This window comes from Amyelois transitella, chromosome 2 (assembly GCF_032362555.1).
Source record: "Amyelois transitella isolate CPQ chromosome 2, ilAmyTran1.1, whole genome shotgun sequence".
Lineage (NCBI taxonomy): Eukaryota > Metazoa > Arthropoda > Insecta > Lepidoptera > Pyralidae > Amyelois > Amyelois transitella.
In genome coordinates, this window is record NC_083505.1 from 5,484,531 (window position 1) to 5,505,871 (window position 21,341).

Below are 21,341 nucleotides of genomic sequence, written 5' to 3' on the forward strand. Positions count from 1 at the left end.
GTCAGGATGTCAGTATGGAAGTCGCGTGCGGCCTCTAGTAAAACTATAAAATTTCTTTGATCCCTCAGTTATTAAGGTGGCTAAAATAAATTTTGAAAAAATTTGAAATTTCAAAAAAAAACGAAATTTATTCAAATTTCAGTTGTCTGAAAGGTTTAAGTAATTACATTAACACTATTACTTTAACGCTTTTACTAACTATATATTGATCAGGTCAGAAAATAATGTCTTAGCTACCTAACCCCACCAGTCCCAGACACATCCTCACCAGTCTGGAAACGTAACTATAGATCCTGGATCTGAGGTAGGTTTAAAGAAAAACTTGGCACCTCGCAAAATTTTATTTAGTCAAATTCCAGTTGTCTGAAAGAACCTTCAACACCAAATAATTCCTCTGCAGTCTTTGGCTTGCCCGGCCGCTTCGACTCGTCTACTCCAAAATTTTCTTCTTCATCTAACCAATCACTGTATTGTTGCACTTTATTCTTCCAATATTCTGGAAATCGTGTTATAAAATTAAATTCTTACCATATCAATTTTATTTATAGATCTTGCAGTACAATACGACAACATTCGTAGATGATGTAACTTTTATTTTTTTTACAAAAGGAGATTAGAATAAGACCACTTCATCGCCTTCCCATGAATGTCGTAAAAGGCGACGAGGAATGAGCAAAGTCAAGGAATGGGCTTATAAACTTGGGATGCTGCTTTTAGGCGATGGCCTAACAACCTGTCACTATTTGAATCTCAATTCCATCACTTAGCCATACAGCTATACGAGACCTTACAGTCTTTGCGAGACTGTTGACTCTGTCTACCCCGTTAGGGATAATGACGTGATTGTATTTAAAACGTTGTAAGGTGATTGGTGTATGCTTAAAAAACCGTAAGGGTTGAGTCTTAAAACTGTTAACTACGACTGCTTGTAAAGATTTTTTTACTATTTTTAAAGTACATTTCCAATTTTTTATAAGATACCATTTAACGTTGTGTTAACGACAATGCTATTTCTGTCTCTATATTTTGAAGAAAACTTGTGTAATATATGTTTTACAATAAGCCATTATACTGGAAAGTATATTTTCATACAATTATTGATAATGCCGTGTGGTTCCTGGCACCAATACAAAAAAGAATCTCTTTCCCATGGATGTCGTTAAAGGCGACTAAGGAATAGGCTTACAAACTTGGGATTCTTTTTTAGGCGATGGGCTAGCAACCTGTCACTATTTGAATCTCAATTCTATTCTATCATTAAGCCAAATAGCTGAACGTGGCCATTCAGTCTTTTCAAGACTGTTGGCTCTGACTACCCCGTAAGGGATATAGACGTTACCATATGTATGTATTATTGATACCTATGATCTCCGCTAATGTTCCACCGTTCCCACCGTATTCTGCTGGCAAAATGTCTTTAGGAATCACTTTATACATTTCTTCGTAGTTTTTATTATGCACAAATAGCTGAAATTTTAGAATTAGGTTAATAAATATAAATACATATTTGATAATTTAAAATACAAAAACTGGCAGATGATTGGCACCGTAAGCCGGAGCACACTCCGGGAATACAAAACTAGTAGGTAGTAAAATAATAATTATTATTTAAGTGTATTTCTGGTTGTAATCCTTTGCGATGTTGCTTCAAAGCCCAAATTTCAACAAGTAACCAAGTAGGTAACCAGTCGAGGTAACTGGTTTTTACATCTTGCTTTTGGTGTCCTTGCAACTCAAAAGCTAAGCATCTATCCTAATTTTCTTTATTAAAATACTTTCGAAGTTCAACCTCCACGGTAAAATTTTCATTTGCACAAGAAATCGGCAAGCAGCCGGAAATATTTTTTTAAAGTATTAATTTATCATCATAAAGAAATAAAAGTAATTACTCTGCTTTTATTTTTCTCGTTTAAAAATCCTTTCATGAAGTTGAAAACAGTCTCAAACCCTGGTGGAGTATTTAAATAGTGAAAACCTTTCATGCGGATCGGCATGGCGTCCTGAAAGTATGGGATAATAATTATTTACATAAATCAGACATAAAATAAGAACAACAATTACATAAACATTTTTAAATTATATAAAAATTTGCTTTTAATGTAAAATTCAGTCGAAGAAAAATAATTATTTTATGTAATATAGTAATAACTTGTATAAATGTAAATCTTTAATTAGTTTTTTTTTTCTTAAAAAAAGGAGATTATTAGACTTTCTTGCCATTTTATTGTCATACACATTGATATTATGAATATTGAACTTATTTTTGATGGAATATTCTTCATAAATGTAATAAAAAAGGTCGTGAAACTGAATTCTACTTCGTTTCAGATATCATGTATGCATCATTTACCTGTGAAAAGACAGTCATTTTTTTCATCAGCATTGGAGTCATCTGCATGAAATGCGCCATCGATGTGCCTTCCATGTCCATCACTCCTCGGATACCGGCGACAGACGCATTGTCATTCTCGTAAAGCACTATCTAAAATTATAAAAAAAACATTAGGGTCATCAAAAAAGCGTGCTTTTTCATGTGACACGATTAGAAATCTTGATTTTATAGTAACTAAAATAAAAAGCTTTTAGTACACCTACTTAATATAATTAATTTTAATTAACGCTCTGTTTAGTTTTGTGAATAACAATGCAATGGTGATGATGTTGACGAAACTTAATATTTTGTTAATAAACTAGTTAACTAATTTATTACAAAAACAATTAAACTAAAACATAATTCATAAAGACTGCCTTATCACATTGTTAATCTATTACAGGCAACCCTAAAGACATTGCATGAGAGATAATTAACCACACCCCGAGATTTTAAACAAATACAAAAAACTAATTTAATAGAAACGTACTTTCTGTATAATAGTCGAAGTGGCAGCGAAATCCAAAACGTTGTACTTATTTGGATCGAGTTTACCAAACCTCACAATAGTGATTAGGGGAGTATCGGGACCCCATGTTTTGGGTAACACCACCATTGCCCTAAAAATAAATAAAAGTAAGAAAAAAAAAAGGAAATAAAAGAAAAATCATTATCCACTCATTGATAATTGATGTGATGATTTCCAAAGTATAATAATCTGTAAAAATTTAGTAAAATCCTTTCAGTGTGTGTGTTGATAGGTATTTGTAACATTAAATATATAATAAATATAATAATTTACATATCAATAAAAAAGACAACAATTTTGTCTTTTTTGATAACATAAAAAAAATATATATATGAAAGTTTATTGTTTGCTGAAAACATTATTTGCATAAGTTCCCATGTCTACACAATTTTTTACAAACTGATAAATATCTCTTCGTTTTACTGAATGTAATATTTATGACGTAGAAGTTAAGATAAACTTAACATTTTGTTTGTTACAACACAATTTGAATATTGACTTGAAGAATTTTAAATTCGTCATCCTAAAGGCATGCTCGAACTCTTTGCACACCCCCTTGATCCACAATCAATTAATCCTCACTGATCAGGTAATGTTTCTACGTACCCTAAATTTAGAACCTCGAGGAACTTAGGATGATTATGTTTGATAACAAAGAACTCAGGCGCAGCTGATCGGAAGGTGTAATACAGATCTATCTTCTTTTTCGCTCGCTCCAAGCTGAACTTACATCCTCGGAGAAACACCAGCAGCCATTGGTCATCTAAGAGGAAATGAAAAAAAAGGAAAGGTAAATGTTTATCCAGTAGTAGTTAAAATAGTTATAAAATTGGTCATCTGTCTGCCCGAAAAGCCATAAAACTGATGTTGATCAAAAATCATTTCTACAAACAAGGCCAAATTGTTATAAAGATATTTGTCGTACAACATATAGAGGTAAATATTACAGGTAAAAATATGAATGATTATCAAAGAAAAATCTTGAAGCGGACTTCGAAAAAGGCGAATAAGGGGTAGGCTTAAACTTGGGACTCCTCCTGGTAGGCGATGTGCTAGCAATTAAAGGAATGAAATAAAATTTAATAGCCTTAGTCTTTTCGACACTGTTAGCTCTGTCTACCCAGCAAGGGATATGACGTGAGTATAAGAAGGTATACTGCAGATATTTTTTTTAAATTTGGCATTTTAGCTCTCAATACTAAATACCTAACTTATTTCTTACTTTTAATGCAATATTTGGAGATTTTAGATTAGTGTAGATAAAGTTGTACTCTACCTATCCTTGCTCTCAAATGGGGTTGTTTAGCGCACCACTCCTTTAGATGCTGTATATCGTCCTTTACTTTTTTCGGGTCTTCATTTAACTCAATTCGCGCCTTCTCAGCCAATTCAGGACTTAGGGCGCGTATTGTCATTTTCAAAATATGTTCACCACGTAAGCTCAACACGTCTCCTACTTCAAAACTGTTCAATAATATAATCGCACGATTACAGATACCTCATGTGTTATCTAACTTCGATTAGCTATCTTTTTAATCAAGCTTGACTTTATTGTGTTTTTAAAAACCAGTAAACTATTATTTCCGCCTTTAGTATTATTTCCGCCTTTGTTGGTTTTTAAGTAGACCATCACTAAATTACAACTCTGTATTGAGAGCGGAAAATATAAAAATTTATTTTGGGTGAACTCCTAAACTTGTAAAGTCTGCCTGGTCTTAATAATACGTTGTATTTGAAAACATTTGACATATCTTCATTTTGATACCTAGGTATAATATAAGATGAGTGGTCATACCTAACTTTTACAAAATGTTTGATTTAATGGCTTAATCATTTAAAGAGTTATTGATTTTGTAAACGAACTCTATCTTAAAAGAGAGGTGCAATGCTGAAACTTGTCATCAAAATGTATAAAATTTGGTAAGTATTAACAAAACTATTTATTTTGCAAAGTTAATTTCGCTTGAAAGTTTCTTTTAGTATACATTAAAAGGAAACATATGAACTAAACGAATAAATAAAAGACGCATAAACCATTAAAAATAAACATATTTTTTACTTTCACTGCCATCAGTTGGTTAGTACGTTACAACTAACTTAGTCAGTAATCAGGATTCACTAGGCAACGTAGGCAACTAATCAAATTCGAGTTGTCTAAAAGAGCCCTCAACCCCGAACATAGTTTCTGCAGTCTTGGGCTTCCCCGGCCGTTTGAGCTCGTCTGATCCATACTGCAGATCTTCGTCTAGAAAGGCACTGTACTCTTGAACCTTTTTCTTCCAATAATCTGTAATTAATAAATAAATCCTTGGTATGGTAAGTTCAAAAATCTAACTACCATTAGTTTTGTCTTTCGAAATGAATTTCTTAGTCGCAACGTTTTACCTAATCATTCTCCAGACATTTTTAAAATAACATTTCCCTAAGTGTAATTATTCTTCAGGACTTTTCCCCCATAGAATTATACCTAAACCTATTTTTGTTAATTCGGTATGGTGTAGCTTTTGAGTATAACATTATATTCATGTTTGAAATCAATTATTAAATATAAACAATATCTTTTTTTATTTCTTTTAATTAGGTTTATATTAAGCAATAGGATAAGAGTCATAAATATATATAATTTGACGGCCTCTGTGACGCAGCGGTAGTACGCTTGCCCGTGACACCGGAGGTCCCGGGTTCGAATCCCGGCCAGGGCATGATGAGAAAAGAACTTTTTCTGATTGGCCTGGGTCTTGGATATTTATCTATATAAGTATTTATTATAAAATATAGTATCGTTGAGTTAGTATCTCGTAACACAAGTCTCGAACTTACTTCGAGGCTAACTCAATCAGTGTACCTAATGTGTCCCGTATTTATTTATTTAATTATTGGTAATGTTACCAGTTATATCCTTGATTGAGCCTGCATTTCCTCCATATTCTGTTGGTAACTGTTCCCTTGGTATAACCTTATACATTTCTTCGTAATTCTTGTTATGTACATACAGCTAAAAAACATAATGTATATTTTTATTTATATATTTATGTACATCAAGAAAAAAGGCCACCCAGAATTTAGATTAAGGAGAAGCTTTGTACAAGGGCACTCTTTATTTCAAAAGAAATCTCTGCTAGTAGACCCATGACAAGTAAATATAAATAAAGGCATTGGCTTGTGTACATATTAATCGGATATATAAACTTACATAACCTTACTGATATTAACAAACCTACAACTTATATTTATCTACATATATATCTTACATTATGTTTAATACGAAGATAAACATAATGAACATAATAATGAAACGATATGAATTTGATATAGAGTGTGATAGGTAAAATCTATAGTATATCTACATTCATGCATATAATCACGTCTATATTTCTTACAGAGTAGACAGATTCAACAGTGCCGCAAAGACTGAAAAGTTCACCTTCAGCTGTATGATTTGGTGATGTAATTGAAATTGATATTTATATTTAGATAGTGTTGCTAGCCCGCCTTAAACAATCCCAATTTTATTAGCCTATTCCTTAGTCGCAAGTTTACGACATCCATGAGAAAAAGATGGAGTGGTCCTGTGTGTATGAACCACAACAAATCCTAAGAATTCGGAAAAATATAAGACAATAGAGGTAGTAATTACTAGATAATGTGACATCGTCACATCGCAACTGATGGTTGACAGACACCATAACGTTTTCATATTGCGTTTCAATCTTACAATATTCACTTAATTATAAATACATATCAATTCTGATAATTATTTGACAGCTTTATCTTCATCCTACAGAAAAACCCCCACGCAACTCAAGATGATGACATAAGATGTATTTTCAATTACAATTAAACGTAGATTTAATTTGTAAACATAACAATCATTGATTATCATTTTGGCATTACCCAATCCAGGATCGTAGTCACAAGTGAACCTCGGAATATTTCTCCTCACTTCCGGCGAGGTGAGGAAACAACTGGAACTGAACGCCAAGAGGAATATGATATATCATTCTGGTATTATTCCCGGCAGAATCTGCTCCGAGACTCCCCAGGAAGTGAGTTCTCAGTCATTAGCCACTAATTTGTAAATGTTAAAAAAAAAAAATACTGACCCTGCTTCTATTTTTCTCGTTAAGCAAAACCTTCATAGCATTGAAAACTACTTCAAATCCCGGAGGTGTGTTTAAATAATGTGTACCCTTTACTCTAAATGGAGTTGCATCCTAAAAATAAAATATAAGTATCTGTAAAAATATATTTTGAGCTTAGTGGTATCAAAATCATGGGGTTCGAGGGCTGTGTATACTGCAAGCGACAAAAATCAAGTCGCATGCATTAAATGTTTTTATTAAGTATTAATCATTCACACTTATTATTATTAATATTATAAAATGCGAAAGGTCGATCATATATTTTCTACAAATTGAGTATATAATAGTATTAGTATCTAATACATAAATGAAAACTGGGTACTGTTTTAATAAATATACGATCAACATATTTTCATTTCACTTTATCACCTGAGACGTCACGACCATTTTCTTCATCACCATCGGAGTCATTTGCAGGAAATGCGTCATAGTTACGTTATCCAAGTCCAGAATACTACTGACTCCAGACACTATCGCTTGGTCATCTTCCCACATCATGATCTAAACCAAATTAATATTAAAAATTTATTTTTTAAGAAAACATACCAACAGTTACAAATCCTATAAAATTTGGTTAACGATAAATGAAATTAATGAAAAAGTAATTTTATTGTACTTTAAATAGTAAATTCTACTTGAGAGGTTTCAGTTATTCTTAAATCAGACTTTTTTTTATTTAAAAAAAAACGGGTGTATATTCACCTTCTGTAATTGTAGCGAGACAGACATAATTTCCATTATATTATATTTATTAGCATCGTATGCACCGGGCCGAACCAAACATATTTTTGGTTTTGTAAGATCTCCACTGCTCGGGATAAATATAATAGATCTAAAAAAATTAGACCTAATAGAAGAAATATACAATATTTATCAATGATTAGGTTTTCTCCATTCTTGGTCGGTCTATTCTTTACTTTTTTTTTACTTCCAGATTCCAACTAAGCGTGATCGAACAGCCAAAGAATTTTAGTCTTTAAGGGAATTTGATCGCTGTTTGTGTTTTTTAAATGCCTTATACAGTATCCATTGAAAACTACCTTATCGTCGTTTCATATGCTTTGCTAAATCTGTTTAAACAACGTAACAGTTAGTGGAAATAAATACATACCCTAAATCCAAAATTTCAAAAAACCTTGGGTTTTTATGGTTAATCCTGAACAATTCTGGAGCTGTACTGTGTATGGCATAGAACAGGTCTATCTTCTCTTTGGCCCGCTCCAAACTATACTTACAACCTCGGAGAAATGCCACCAACCATTGGTCGTCTGGAATATTAACGTGTAAAAAAATATAATAAAATAAAGAAAGAAGCGCAATTATTATTTGTACTATATCTTTATCCAACATGCGTTTTTAACGTTAAATATAGCAAGCATTACTTCTTGCCATTTTAGCCCACGAACTCTTTAAAGATCTTTAGAAATTTCTTAAATTGTTTTGAATTTCAGTCCTATACGTTATCCGGCTGTAAATTGACACTGAACAAAATACCTTAGCTTTTTATTGACTTTAACAATGCAATCTTATGTAAACTAGTAGCTACTTTGAAAAGTTTATATTAGTATAAACTTCAATGAAAAGAATCTTTAATAAGTAATAAAATTGAAAGACCTGTACAGTAATAAATAATACCCAGCGGGTACGAACACATTATGTTATATTGCTACCTGTTCGAGCCTTCAAATGTGGCTGCTTGGCCAACCAATCTTTCAAATGTTGGATATCACTTGGCAATCGCTTCGGATCTTCGTTTAATTCAACCCTGGCTTTTTCTGCCAAATCAGGAGGTAGGTGACGCACAGACATGGTTAATACAGGTCAGTAAATAACGTGTTATCGAAAGTACGACTTTTAGTACTATGTTCGCGATATACTCAGGCGCTAATAGAATTATCTTTATTGATATAGTATCGATATCTCTGCTGAGTTGATTAGTGTATTTTATAATTTATTAATACCCATTTCCCATGAGTTTCATCATCCTGTTTTTCATAATCATAATTAGTCGCATGGATCGAAAGATCTAAGACACCACACAGTCTCTCACAGACAGACGCTACTTCATTTCACGTATCGTTGAAAGTATGGGGTAGAATGACGCAGGTATTCGTAGAGTTCTTGATGTTTATATTTGAAATAAGTAGAAGAAATTTTAATAGCAACTATGATTTGAGTAAAAATCATTTAACTTTGTGATGTCAGTTAAACAATAACAACAAACACCGAAATATTATCTGGTCACATATACCATTATCTAATTGTTCTTTGACTCCAAATATAAAAATAAAATGTTTACATTTATATTTTTTCCAAATAAGATATTAACAGCAGTAAAAAATTACGTCATATTTTGTAGTAACTATTTCATGCAGTTTTATTGCGATTGACGTTACAAATATTTTTTTCTATGGTGGTACAATAATCATAACATGCATATAATCATATAATGTTACAGTTTTTATTTTAGCCAAAGATTCGTGGATAAATCCTCGGCCATACGACATATTCCTTGACATACCTATATTATAACTTCTCTCTCTATCTTTCTCTGACGATAACGAAAAATAAAGAGAGAAAAGTAAGCATGTGCCTTATCAAAATTCGTAAATACTCGTAAGGTCGCCGATATTTATCGTATTAAAGTTCATTAGATCATTTCATCAGTTGTCGATCAAGTAACATTGGTTTAATCGTTTCTTTGCATTAAGAATTTTCTAGTTGATAGCATACTTTGGTGGAGTTTTAAGAATGTTTACATTAACGTCGTATTAATCAAATTTACTCCTTTTTAAACTGTTTTCAGTGCACTTTTAGTTGTAACGTATGGCTCTCGTACGGTTTGTTTAGATCTGAACAGTCTGACTCACAACTCTTCACAACAGACAGACAAAACTATTTCAATGGTAGTTTTGAACAACAATGATAGATATATTGAAAAACGCACTTTCAATATCTGATTTGTACAAAAAGTCAGTGGAAATAACCACCAGCATTCACGACCTCTTTCTCGACGTTTATTCAAACTTTCATAACTTTAGGCCACGTTCCAGATTCTACGTAAGCTTTTATTTCAAAATGAGATGAATAGCTTTTACCTCATTTTTGTAGATTTTAACTATTACGTCCCAACATTCGGAATATATCTACCTTGCTAACAGATACGATTATTCTAGAAAAGTTCCTTCACTTTTGTTAAACTGTGTCTTCTTCTTCCTCCTAGCTTTAGTCCCGGTTCCATCCTCATTACTCTGGAGAGGAGCTCGGGGTATGCCTTTGACCATGGATACTAGATTGGGAAAGCCAGGTTTTTAAACGACTTCCACCTGACCTTCGCAACCTTTGCAGGTAAACATGACCCGTATTGCACCGATCATGGTTACACATCCAGTTGCCTGAATGTGCTGGTTTTCTCACGATGTTTTCTCTCACCGTAAGAAAAAATCATTGGTACTTGGCCGAGGTAGAATTTCAACGGGTACCTTAACGCATTTTAACTGGCTAATGGCCACCTTACCGATTTAACCACCAACGCTGTTTTCCTTTTGTTAAACTACATATATTTATATTAGTTGGAAAATATTCTAGTCTACCGGGGCTTTGTGGGCTATTGGGATATCATCATCGAATAATACGCATAAAATCTGTTATCAACACATTTATTTTCGTGTATTTACAAATTATTACCTATTAATTTAACCTTTACAAACCCTGTTATATTAATAACGATCGTGCATATGACACAAGATATTTTCAATGAAAATGTGCAAATTAAATTTCTTGTCCTGAATGTGCAAATGATTACAGAACTTAATATATCATAATGGCGATAGCATGACCTATCAAAAATAATGATAACTCTTCAAATTTACGAATAAATTAAAATTCATCACGTATCATCATCGTTTTTTACAAAGTGCGATACTTTCTTTCATCTAGAAACAAAACAATTTGATATTAGAAACTATCTACGTTTATTTTAAAATAAATAACACTTATATTTCAAAATAAAATAAAATAAAATAAATGAAAATCACAACAGCAAATATTTATAAAGGGGCTGGAAATATTTTTTATGATTAAAAGAGTTATTTTAATATTCCCTTTTATTTTCAGATATTTAAAAAAAATATGAAATGTTTCAAATCATACAATAATTATATAATCAGTAGTTGGTTTTATATCAGTTAAATAAATAAAGATCCATAAGAATGTGGCTATATTATAAACTAAACATGGTTTGATGAACAACTAAATCACAAGACAGACATCTTTACGAATGTTTCTTATTAGTTTTATAAAAAACAAAATAAGTCGTATTAAATGATGTGCAATTATATAAACTTTTTGCAAACATATTATTTACTCTAGCTCTTTGGCAACTAAATACGAGTAGAAAACTTGTCTTATAACTTATAGCGTCTAAAGGACTTTGGATACTACGTACTTATGTACGTAGTATTCAAAGTTATTACCTTAAATCAAACTATGTTCAATTTATAAAAATACGAGTAGATCTCATCTTAAACACATAATCCATCATTAACTCACGAAAATAAGACTATTTTTATAAACTACAATTTGCACTAGAAAGCCTTGGAATTTTGTTGCGTGATTTTATCCAAAATGACTTTAATAAATACATTTATCATATAGTTTTATCTGAAGCAAGTGTATTTGCAAAGCATCGAAAGGTAATTTCAACAATAATCAATTGGTGGATTTTCACCTGAAAATATTATAAAATTTAAAGAAACCAGATAATTTAAAACATACGTTTAATATTATAATGTACAATTAATACTCAAATAAATAAATGCATTACTGATTTAATAATAGGTTTTTGTAAAGTATTTTTGTACACACGTGTTCATTTAAAAATTTAATGGAATCGTTTGTTAATGAACATACTTATTGTATGAATATAAGTGATCTAAGCATAATACCATTAATTAATAAAACTAAATAGAGCCACATAGTATAAGGACAACGATAAACCCATTTTCTCACTCACAGTCGCCACATCATTTTAAAATTCTTTGTAGTTACAACTTTTATATCTAAATATTTCTGAACAGAGCTTTCGCACTACAAGAAAGTTGAAAGGTTTGAATTTAGTAGATCTAAACCTGTATATTTTCGCTCATGACGTACTTTGAATTTGGTGCCAAAAGTCAACAATCTAAAATGCTTGCTTACAGCCGATTTAAACTCCCACTAATTGCAGTCAAAAGAAATACCTAGTACATTATAATTTATATTTAGTATCGGACGGTTATTACACATCTTCATACACTCTTTCAATCACAACCTACAAGTATTCAAACACATTATTTACAGTCGCCAATGTACATACAGTGACTCGCTTGAACAGTGTTCCTAAAATAGTTCAAACAATTAAGAGCTGTCAGAAGCCATGCTGGAGGAGACGCTAACGAGTATCAATGACGTACATATTATTTTTAGGCCATAGACCTGTGACGACATTGAAGATAAACAATCTTCTCCGTGGCGCATTGATCTGACTTAATAATAGATTATCTAATTATATCCATAGTGGGTCGGACGAGCCCATCAGAAGTTGGCGAAGAGTTTGAGCTCGTCTGGATCTAGGGACCGCACGGCCTTCCAGTCGGTCTCGGGGTACTCGTCGAAGTTTGACGTGTCACCTTCGTACGACACCGCCGGAATTATCGGTGGCTGAAAATTACAAAAAATATATTTTGCATGATTTAACTAACTACGACATACACTTTTCTTGCTGAATATTCTATTGTACCTATATATGTATTGTCCCGTATATATTTATTTATATCTGTATATTAAACTTTAATAAGTTATAATAGTTAAATAAAGAATGATGCTCATATTATGTAGAAAAGTAGAGATATCATTTTTATTGGCGTATAAATAGCATAGATAATTTATCTACGCTCTACGCACATAAACCGAAATAGCGTTATATTGGCGATGCGGTTTTGATAGAGTCGAACTTTACGGCGACCCGGTCGAAATCTTTGATTAGTGTAGGAACTGTACACATACAGTCCGCCATTGCCAAAACACTAACAAATGGGAATTGGCAAACAGGTATTACCCACGACTTCGACAGTTCAATCAGCTATCATCCATTGCAATTTTGGATACAGGGTAAATAAATAAGTCTCATAAAATACCTGTAATTTTTTCATGAACACGTCCGCCCAGTCGATGTGTTTGAACCATCTGTGCCGTTTAACATCTTCCGAACCGCACTGTAACAAACATAAGATCGTTTTTAAAATCAAACAAATAGGATGAATCAGTTCGCTTGGTTGCTATCGGGAAAATTTCCGAAACAATTTATCATAACACAGATATTGATGTTTTAAACAATCGGTCGACTATATAGCATCAGTGGGTGGCCGAATTTAGAGCAACTTTGTTATTATTGGCCTAGGCGACGTTCTGCAGTAACCGTCGTAAATTGTTAGCTTTAGAAGTAACGGCCGCATCGGAGACTTATTTATTATACGTACAGAGATGCCAAGCGAACTCTCGCCGTAATGTTATGTAATCCACGGGGATTACACGGCATCGATAGTGTAATAACCATTATTACTATGTGGCAAGCTTTCAAGAATATTAATAGAGTTTACCCCAATTTCTAGTCGTAGTAAAATCTTATTGTCTATGGCATCAAGATAAAGATAAAGATTATATATCTATCAAAACTCTAATAATTATAATAAGATAGAACATCATCAACTTCAAACCAAAAAACATCCTGATGGTAAAATTTAATTTGCTTTTTTTTTCTTTTCAACTTTCTATGATAAAACATGCATTATTTTAGTCTACCCGATAAGACACAGGGTTGCAGAAAGGTCACTTTTTGCACGTAGAAAACCGCTGTGGTCAACAGGACAAATGAAAGTTCATGTTCACGTAAACATGCTTTTGTTCTGCAATCTCCATATTTTGTAGGTTTACTAGCAGCGTTTGCGCAGACGATGCGACATTACTCAGATGGTCGCGCCCGCTGTTTGATGTCGCCGGTGGACACCTGACGGATGGCTTTCTAAACAACGTTGACATCGCAGCAAAAACCTAGTGGAAATCGCAAATCTCTACCACTAGAAACTGCAGATTAAAAATACGTGCCAATCGCGGCCAACGCTCAAGGTTTCTCTGAGAACTAAGATTTTTTTATCAAATTAAATCGTTTGTTATGTATGAGGGGTGAAGCAAAACTTATCTATTAACTAAATAATAAGTGTTTGTTTTCTCTATTTGGTCTGAAGTCTTAACTCCATTTGTTTTAAAATTAAGTATGCCATTAAAACTTTAAATCCCAACAGCACCAACTTATGTATATTTATTAAGTACTTCTCCCACAATTCACGTAAGTACTGGCACAGCTAATTTATGTAACTAGAACCAATTTGTTGGTCGATTAAATAAATTGTACTTAATAACTACTTACAAATAGTTGCGTAACTAAAATCACTCAAGCAATACCTGGCGGTACTATCAATATAAGAAACCTATTTCAAAAATTTTAAAACGAATATTTGACATGAAAGAGATTAGATGAAATTGAAAGTTATCTATAGAAGAAGCTGGAAAAGCGCCAACTAAAAAATAAATAAATATTTTTATGCTTGAGTGTAATAAAACTACTATTGAAATTAACGTTCCTATATGGAACGTTAACTTTAATATTAGTTTTATAACAATGTATTTAGGTTTTATGCGGTATACTTATATTTATAATTAATTTAAACAAGGTGCTAAAGTTGATGTATTGGCTATGTATTTATAAACCTCCTCCCATTAGACTAGTTAAAGTATAGACAATAAATATTGGACAGCTGTAGTTAATCACCTGGTACTAAGTTAATTTTAAATTAAGTCCCGGTTTGGATCTTGAGTGGCAAATCCGGCACAGTGTTGCCAAAATATTATATGAAGTAATCATAAATCATCAAAATTCACGAAGCCGATAGTCTGAAGTGAACATCAAGTATAAGTAAACATTTATTATATCACAATCTGTTTCAAATTGGAAGCAGAACCAATAGAAATTTGTGATCCGATACAATGACCTTTTCGGTCCAGGGTTTTTCACCGGGTTACAACACGCGAAAAGCATTTGACGCGACTTAGTTTACATGAAGATTTGTGAGAAAAAATATTTTATACTTACCATAATTTATTTAATAAATATACTTTATTTTTATTATCCTTCGAACAAACCCAGTTTAGTGCACGAATAGTCATCCCGTATACCCGTATTTAGTTCCGCGGCGGGTCAAGCGCAAGGCTGAGTATTTTCAGACCAGTAACATAAACAAACTTGTCACTGGGTGCTAAACTCCGCTTTCATAGTTAACTTCACACTTTCATCATCATCATTCATCAAACACAGACGCTCATCACGATATGTTTATTTCTAAATCTCTGTAATACATTATTTTAACGTAACCAACGAATAATTAAAAACATATTGTGCACACTTTTTCTGTTATGAAATGTAAACAAATATTGCCGGTCTAGACAGTTACTGTGATTTCATTGTCTAAAAATATTCAGATATGGGATTTATTAACCAGACTCTTCATCACACATCAGTATTTATTATATATCCATATAATCTTATTATACTATTTTTATATATAGAAGTACCTACCTTCATATTTCCAAGTCTTTTCGTTCTATCTTGAACTAGCAATTTCTTGATGATATCCTTGGCAACTTGGTCTAAATGTCTGGGCCACTCCACTCGTCCGTTGAGGATTTTCTCGTAAATACCGAAAGGATTATCGTCATAGAAGGGTGGGTAGCCGACCAGCATTTCATAAATCAGGACACCTGGAATCCAGATAATCAAATTGAAACTAATAAATTGTGCCTACCAAAGAGCTCTAAATATGTGCAGACAGCGCAAAAATGTGCTGACATTGAAGCTATAAATGTTGTATAAACATCGTCAGAAAATTTTGAACGGCATTCTTTCTTCCTACAATTAAAAATAATAACTTGTCGAAAGAAAATAAATTATAAAAACTACTACTACTAAATTATAAAAAAAAACAATACCTAATGAGTTAGTTATAAAAATGTTCCACTATTTAATTATATACCAAAGCACAATTATTGTGACTATAATTAGCTCTTAAAATCAAACAATCCAATTATAACAGCGTTTTGATAATACTGCCAAATAATGTCGTCTTAAATACACCTAACATGTCATGCAAAGTGATTAGTATCTATAATCATGTGATAAAATTTGTAATACGGTAATAAATTCAGAGAATATAGATTGCTAGTTATTCAACTTCATGGAAAGTACTGCATACATAATTCTATAATAACGGCACAAATAAATAGCCACAATGCAATAACGTTATCTTTTTGGTGCCAGGATAATATGATATAAGGCCACATATACATTTTCATGCATATGAATTACTAAAGCGTATATTTATGATTTGGCAAGCATCAGCCATTTGGTAAAGAGGCAAGAAAATGTATCATCGAGGCAGTAAATAATTATAATGTAAACATTGCATTAAAACGTCGCAGGCGTTATTAAACGTGTTTGTTAATGTACTTGCAGACATGAATATAACTAGCTAGACTACATAGAACTTAAGTACTTGTTAGCATCACAAGACAATCTCATAGGTTACAAGTACTGACTTTCATTTCAGGTATAATAATTTATACGTATCGTACTATTTATCGTAGAACCCGTAATAGTAGTTTTATATCACAGCGCATATTTCCAACTATGTCTTAAAAGTCAGTAGTATGCATGCAAGTTTGCTTTTAATTTAGGCAAACTTTAATCCATGTTTTATGCACTTGTGATTAATATGTATCCAAGTGATTCTCATGACAATTTATTATTTCATTAGGAACTTGTGTGGATATTAAAAAGAGGAAGAAAGGGTTCCACCGTTCAAATTTTCCGGTTTTTATACTTTGACGATTCTTTTTACTGTGTTTACTATTTAACTATTAAAAGTTATAAGCAAACGTGAGTTACATATTCACTAACAAGAACTGACGTCAGCTGCCTACCTGCTAACCTAAATTACCGCCTTCATTTGGAATTGACTAAAACTACTCTGTCAGTATCAATACATATAAATTTATTAATATTACAGGCTCCTGATCTACTGGACATATGATTTATTTTTGTCCTAGATTACCATGAAAATTATAATGTTCTTTATGAACAATCATGCATATTAACCACCATATGCATAACATTCACCTTGAATTAATTTGAAACGCGGGTGACCCGAGATGGCGTGACTTATAGCGATAACTGACATTGCCATTGAAAATAATATTTTCAGTATTAGGGCATATCAAATATGTTTTCCTTTATGTCGCCGCGTTAATTTCTTACTTATAAACAATTTTTAAACTTGCCATACATTTACTAATTAGATAGTCATAAAATGAAAGAAAGAATGAATTCCCATTAGCATAAAAATTAGTTGCAGCGTAACAAATGAGTGTAGAGGATTACTCTTTCAATTTCTCTATAATTTTAGTTTTATTCAGACACTTACCTAATGCCCACCAATCCACCGCCTTATTATGCCCTTTGCTTTGAATGATTTCTGGCGCAAGATACTCTGGCGTTCCACATAGTGTCCACGTCCGGTCTGTCAATTTCTTGGCGAATCCGAAATCTGTAATTTTTAGATGTCCATCCCTCGCCAAAAGGAGGTTCTCAGGCTTGAGATCTCTGTAGACAATGTTTCTAGCGTGAAGATATTCTAAAGCTGACACTATTTCCGCTGCGTAGAAGTTCCCTGTAAACAAATTTATTAGAGTTGTTAATTAAAATCTAACAATAGGAACAAAACGTTCTGCCATGTGCTTGTTTAGATTCTGTTTAAGTATAATACATAAAACTCTTCCATTACTAAGTAATGATGACTGACGGAAATCCAACACAAAAGCGAAATTACTGAACGATACTGGCCGCATAAGTGACGATTTTAAATCCTGGGGTGATATAAAATCAAATTTTGGGATAATCTTGTTTGTTTGTTTGTAATATCTTTATTGCACAGAAATTTACACAGTTACAAGAAATAGTACGTAGTTATACCTAAAAGGAATAAATCACTTGCAATGACGGACTTATCCCATGAAGGGATCTCTTCCAGTCAATCGGCAAACAATAATAATCATGTTTATAAGATATAGGTAAACATGTTATGCGTCCTTTTAATCATATGCTTGGTCTGTTATTATTAATTAATTATATTTGTAAGTAGTAAGTTAGTAGTGGAATAACACAAATACTTTATGCCCATGACATAACTACACTATCAAGGTGCCGAGGTGTTGAAAATAGATCTTGAATTATCATTAGTCAAGCAACTATGCAAATGGCAATTCAATGCAATGCCTCCTATTGTCAGAGCTTCCTGATGTTTATTTTTTATTGTTCCAATGAACGGGCGTTGTCCTTTTCAACTATCTGGTAAAATAACAATAGTAATAAAACTATCAATTGAATAAATCGGGACATGCAGGGTTGATTGTTCTAGCCACCCACTCGCTAGCCTAGTATATAGTTAGGAAATAAACATTATATTACAAGGCTTTATAAATATAATACGTTTCAAGCTAACATGTCTAACAAACTTTTCCTATGACACGCTTTTAGACTTGTGAAAGTTCTGTTTGTTTAGAGAATATCTTCGAGTCTGATAATGTATCACAATCGAAGATATAGTCACTTGTGGAAAAACACAACCGAAAGCGACTTGTTTTTGTCACAATTTATTGTGTCTCAATAGTATGCTAATATAAGAAACTTTTATAGTCATGTATTACGTAAACAGACGAAGATTTTCACCGAAATGAAGCTATAGAAGTAAATCGATCATAAAACTATGGAAGATAGGGAATGATGGAAGTAAATTATAAAGATATTTTTGTATTTTTTTCTTATTTGTAGTAATTAACGCATTAGCGAATTTAATTTTAACAGTATTTCTTATGTTGTTTTAGAGCGTCAGTGGTCAAATCGGTAAGATTCCCGGTTAAAATGCGTGATGCGCAGAAGGGCACAGGTTATGTACATTAGTTTATATAAACTAACTGATGCTCTTACGGTGTGGGAAAACATCGTGAGAAAACCTGCACATTCAGGCAACTCGAGGTGTCGATCCAATACAGGTTAGGTTGCGGAGGCCAGATGGGAGACGCTTCATGTAAAACCTGATTCAACCAATCCAGGATTTATGATCAAATGCATACCCCGGGATCCTCTCCAGAGTGATGAGAATGCAACCGGGACTAAAGCTCGGAAGAAGAAGTGTTTTCTGTGTTGGAATAAATTAAAGTCTTTATAATTTATCGCGCAAGTTTTACTTTCCCACAGCTTATGATAGAGTAAAGATATCCATATCTTCAATATGTATTATATCTGCCTAGACTTAGCTGCCTTAGCAACCATATGTTTGATATCGTCAAATTCGAAATGTGTGAATAAAAAAGATGCCCAAGCTAAACCTAAAATTAGAATCCTACAGCTAGTCCTCTCCTTTTTCATGTTTCTATCCATCAAGATTAGATAACGTCACAACAGTCTTGCTGAAACATGCAACAAGTGTATGGGAGTAAAGAAATCACGTTTATTTTGAGTCTGTAAAGCCAATGCCAGCAGACTCTATGGACAGCTCGGGCGTCACTTGGCGACTACAAATTTATTATCCTAGTACACACGTGCTGCGACACAGCGCTAAATTACATGTCAACCTAAAACTGAACGTAATTAATTATGTCGATCACCTATAAAAAGTGTACATTTATAAACTATAATTTTTTCACACAACAGTTTTGTTTTCCTTCCTTGTGGGTATGTTAGATTCATTAAAACTAGTTGCGTTTTATCCATGAATAATATCCTAAATATAAAAATTTAAGGTTCATAAACTAACACTAACTTTTTTTCCACGACCTATGTTGACTGGAAATAAAGACTATGTCAGTAAAAGCAAACAGACTCAACCTTGAACTGTTATAAAACATTTGTGAGCTGCGAAATATATAATTAGCATAATTAAGTTCACCGCCTAATTACATGCTTTTTATCACGATTTGGTTTCGAATTGCGCAATTATAGAAACGTCGACTAATTTCACAGGTCATCGACTGTACGAAATGTTTTATGGTGACCAAAATGAGTAGTTAGTAGGCGACGCACGCGACGCTGAACACGGAAATGTGGGGTTGGTGCCCACATCCACACCACAATCGTGCCATGACATCACTCCACGGAGACGCCTCCATGTAAGCCTTGGTGCCTTACAAGGGCATACTCTGCTGTTTATGTTACTTTAATTGTTATTGTTTTAATTTTGTTGCTAGGTATTGTAATCTTAATACCATACGTATAAATATACATCTATTATATTTTTTATTTTTATATCGCGATCGCGACATAACACACCTCAACAAATTAATTTTTATTTGTGTCTCTAAATAAGTACAGAGTAGACATACAAATCGTGAAGTGGAGCGAAGCGGGCGTCACATCGTCTGCCTGCGCCTGCGCGTCGGCCCGACTCAGTCGCTACACTCGTTTATTTGGTTTATTCTTACAATCACATTTTACACGCGCAAGATCTGAACTCCCGTCTTAACAAATTATGCAAGAAATGTTTTTAGCACAAAAGTACCGTTTTAATAAGATAACAAATCTCTCTTTGTACTCTTGCCAATGTTGAATTTTATTAGTGTATATAATGTGTAATTCACCATGGCATATAAAAACCCAATCCTATTCTATTATTTTCTAACCATTGACACAGGTTGTGGACACAATTTTATCTATTGTTTTTGTCATACAATTTTCAATTTTACTAAATAACATTGAATCGATTGTAGCGATGATGAAATGTATTTTTTTTTTAGCGATACGATGTAAAAAATCTAAGAAATCGCAGAGAGTTCGCAAGGCGCGCAAGTCCCGCGGGTGGGATCAAGCGGCCGAGCGCTGGCGCAACTCCAATAAGTTATTTATTTATCCCGCTCCGAATTATTTATTTACAACGCTCATACGTAGAAATACATATTATTTTTATGATAACTCTAAATAAATTGCATTATCATGTCATCGTAGTAATAAGCGCTGACTACAGATTCACTGTTTCACGGCTATTTTGATCTGCCGTGGTCCAGGCAGACTTTGAGATCCGCTCTTCTCTGCCAGAACGTCTCGTCATGTTTTTACCGGCATTCTATTAAAAATCTAGCTGTTTTTAATTGTTTTTAA

The 21,341-nt window shown here is 32.9% G+C and overlaps 2 protein-coding genes across 2 annotated transcripts in view; both read right to left on the bottom strand.

Moving 5' to 3' along the window:
* Nucleotides 1-327: 327 nt before the first annotated feature.
* On the bottom strand, nucleotides 328-8,921 carry LOC106143093 (uncharacterized). Its single transcript, XM_013345070.2, has 14 exons — nucleotides 8,713-8,921; nucleotides 8,154-8,310; nucleotides 7,745-7,874; nucleotides 7,412-7,543; nucleotides 7,004-7,114; nucleotides 5,790-5,895; nucleotides 5,046-5,187; nucleotides 4,177-4,310; nucleotides 3,507-3,663; nucleotides 2,862-2,991; nucleotides 2,351-2,482; nucleotides 1,890-2,000; nucleotides 1,362-1,467; nucleotides 328-496 (listed from the first exon to the last, which is right to left on the bottom strand). The coding sequence occupies exons 1-14, from the start codon at nucleotides 8,849-8,851 to the stop codon at nucleotides 345-347; spliced, it is 1,839 nt and encodes a 612-aa protein (XP_013200524.2). The 5' UTR covers nucleotides 8,852-8,921; the 3' UTR covers nucleotides 328-344.
* A 1,764-nt stretch (nucleotides 8,922-10,685) lies between these two features.
* The window catches only part of LOC106143169 (cAMP-dependent protein kinase catalytic subunit 3), a 39,213-nt gene continuing 28,557 nt past the window's right edge, over nucleotides 10,686-21,341 (bottom strand). Inside the window, exons 4-7 of the mRNA XM_013345186.2 lie at nucleotides 17,614-17,859; nucleotides 15,714-15,895; nucleotides 13,219-13,296; nucleotides 10,686-12,742 (exon numbers count right to left, since the gene is read on the bottom strand). Coding sequence (XP_013200640.1) covers nucleotides 12,617-12,742; nucleotides 13,219-13,296; nucleotides 15,714-15,895; nucleotides 17,614-17,859 — 632 coding nt within the window. The 3' untranslated portion in view covers nucleotides 10,686-12,616. The remainder of the gene's footprint in view (nucleotides 12,743-13,218; nucleotides 13,297-15,713; nucleotides 15,896-17,613; nucleotides 17,860-21,341) is intronic.

What these genes read in the sequence shown, in the direction of transcription:
- LOC106143093 (XM_013345070.2), bottom strand. Translation starts at nt 8,851, where the DNA reads ATGTCTGTGCGTCACCTACCTCCTGATTTGGCAGAAAAAGCCAGGGTT. An exon ending in TTTGAAATTTTGGATTTAGG is followed by an intron (nt 7,875 to 8,153) that starts GTATGTATTTAT and finishes TAATTTTTTTAG; the next exon opens with ATCTATTATATTTATCCCGA. An exon ending in CCATTTGAGAGCAAGGATAG is followed by an intron (nt 3,664 to 4,176) that starts GTAGAGTACAAC and finishes ATTTCCTCTTAG; the next exon opens with ATGACCAATGGCTGCTGGTG.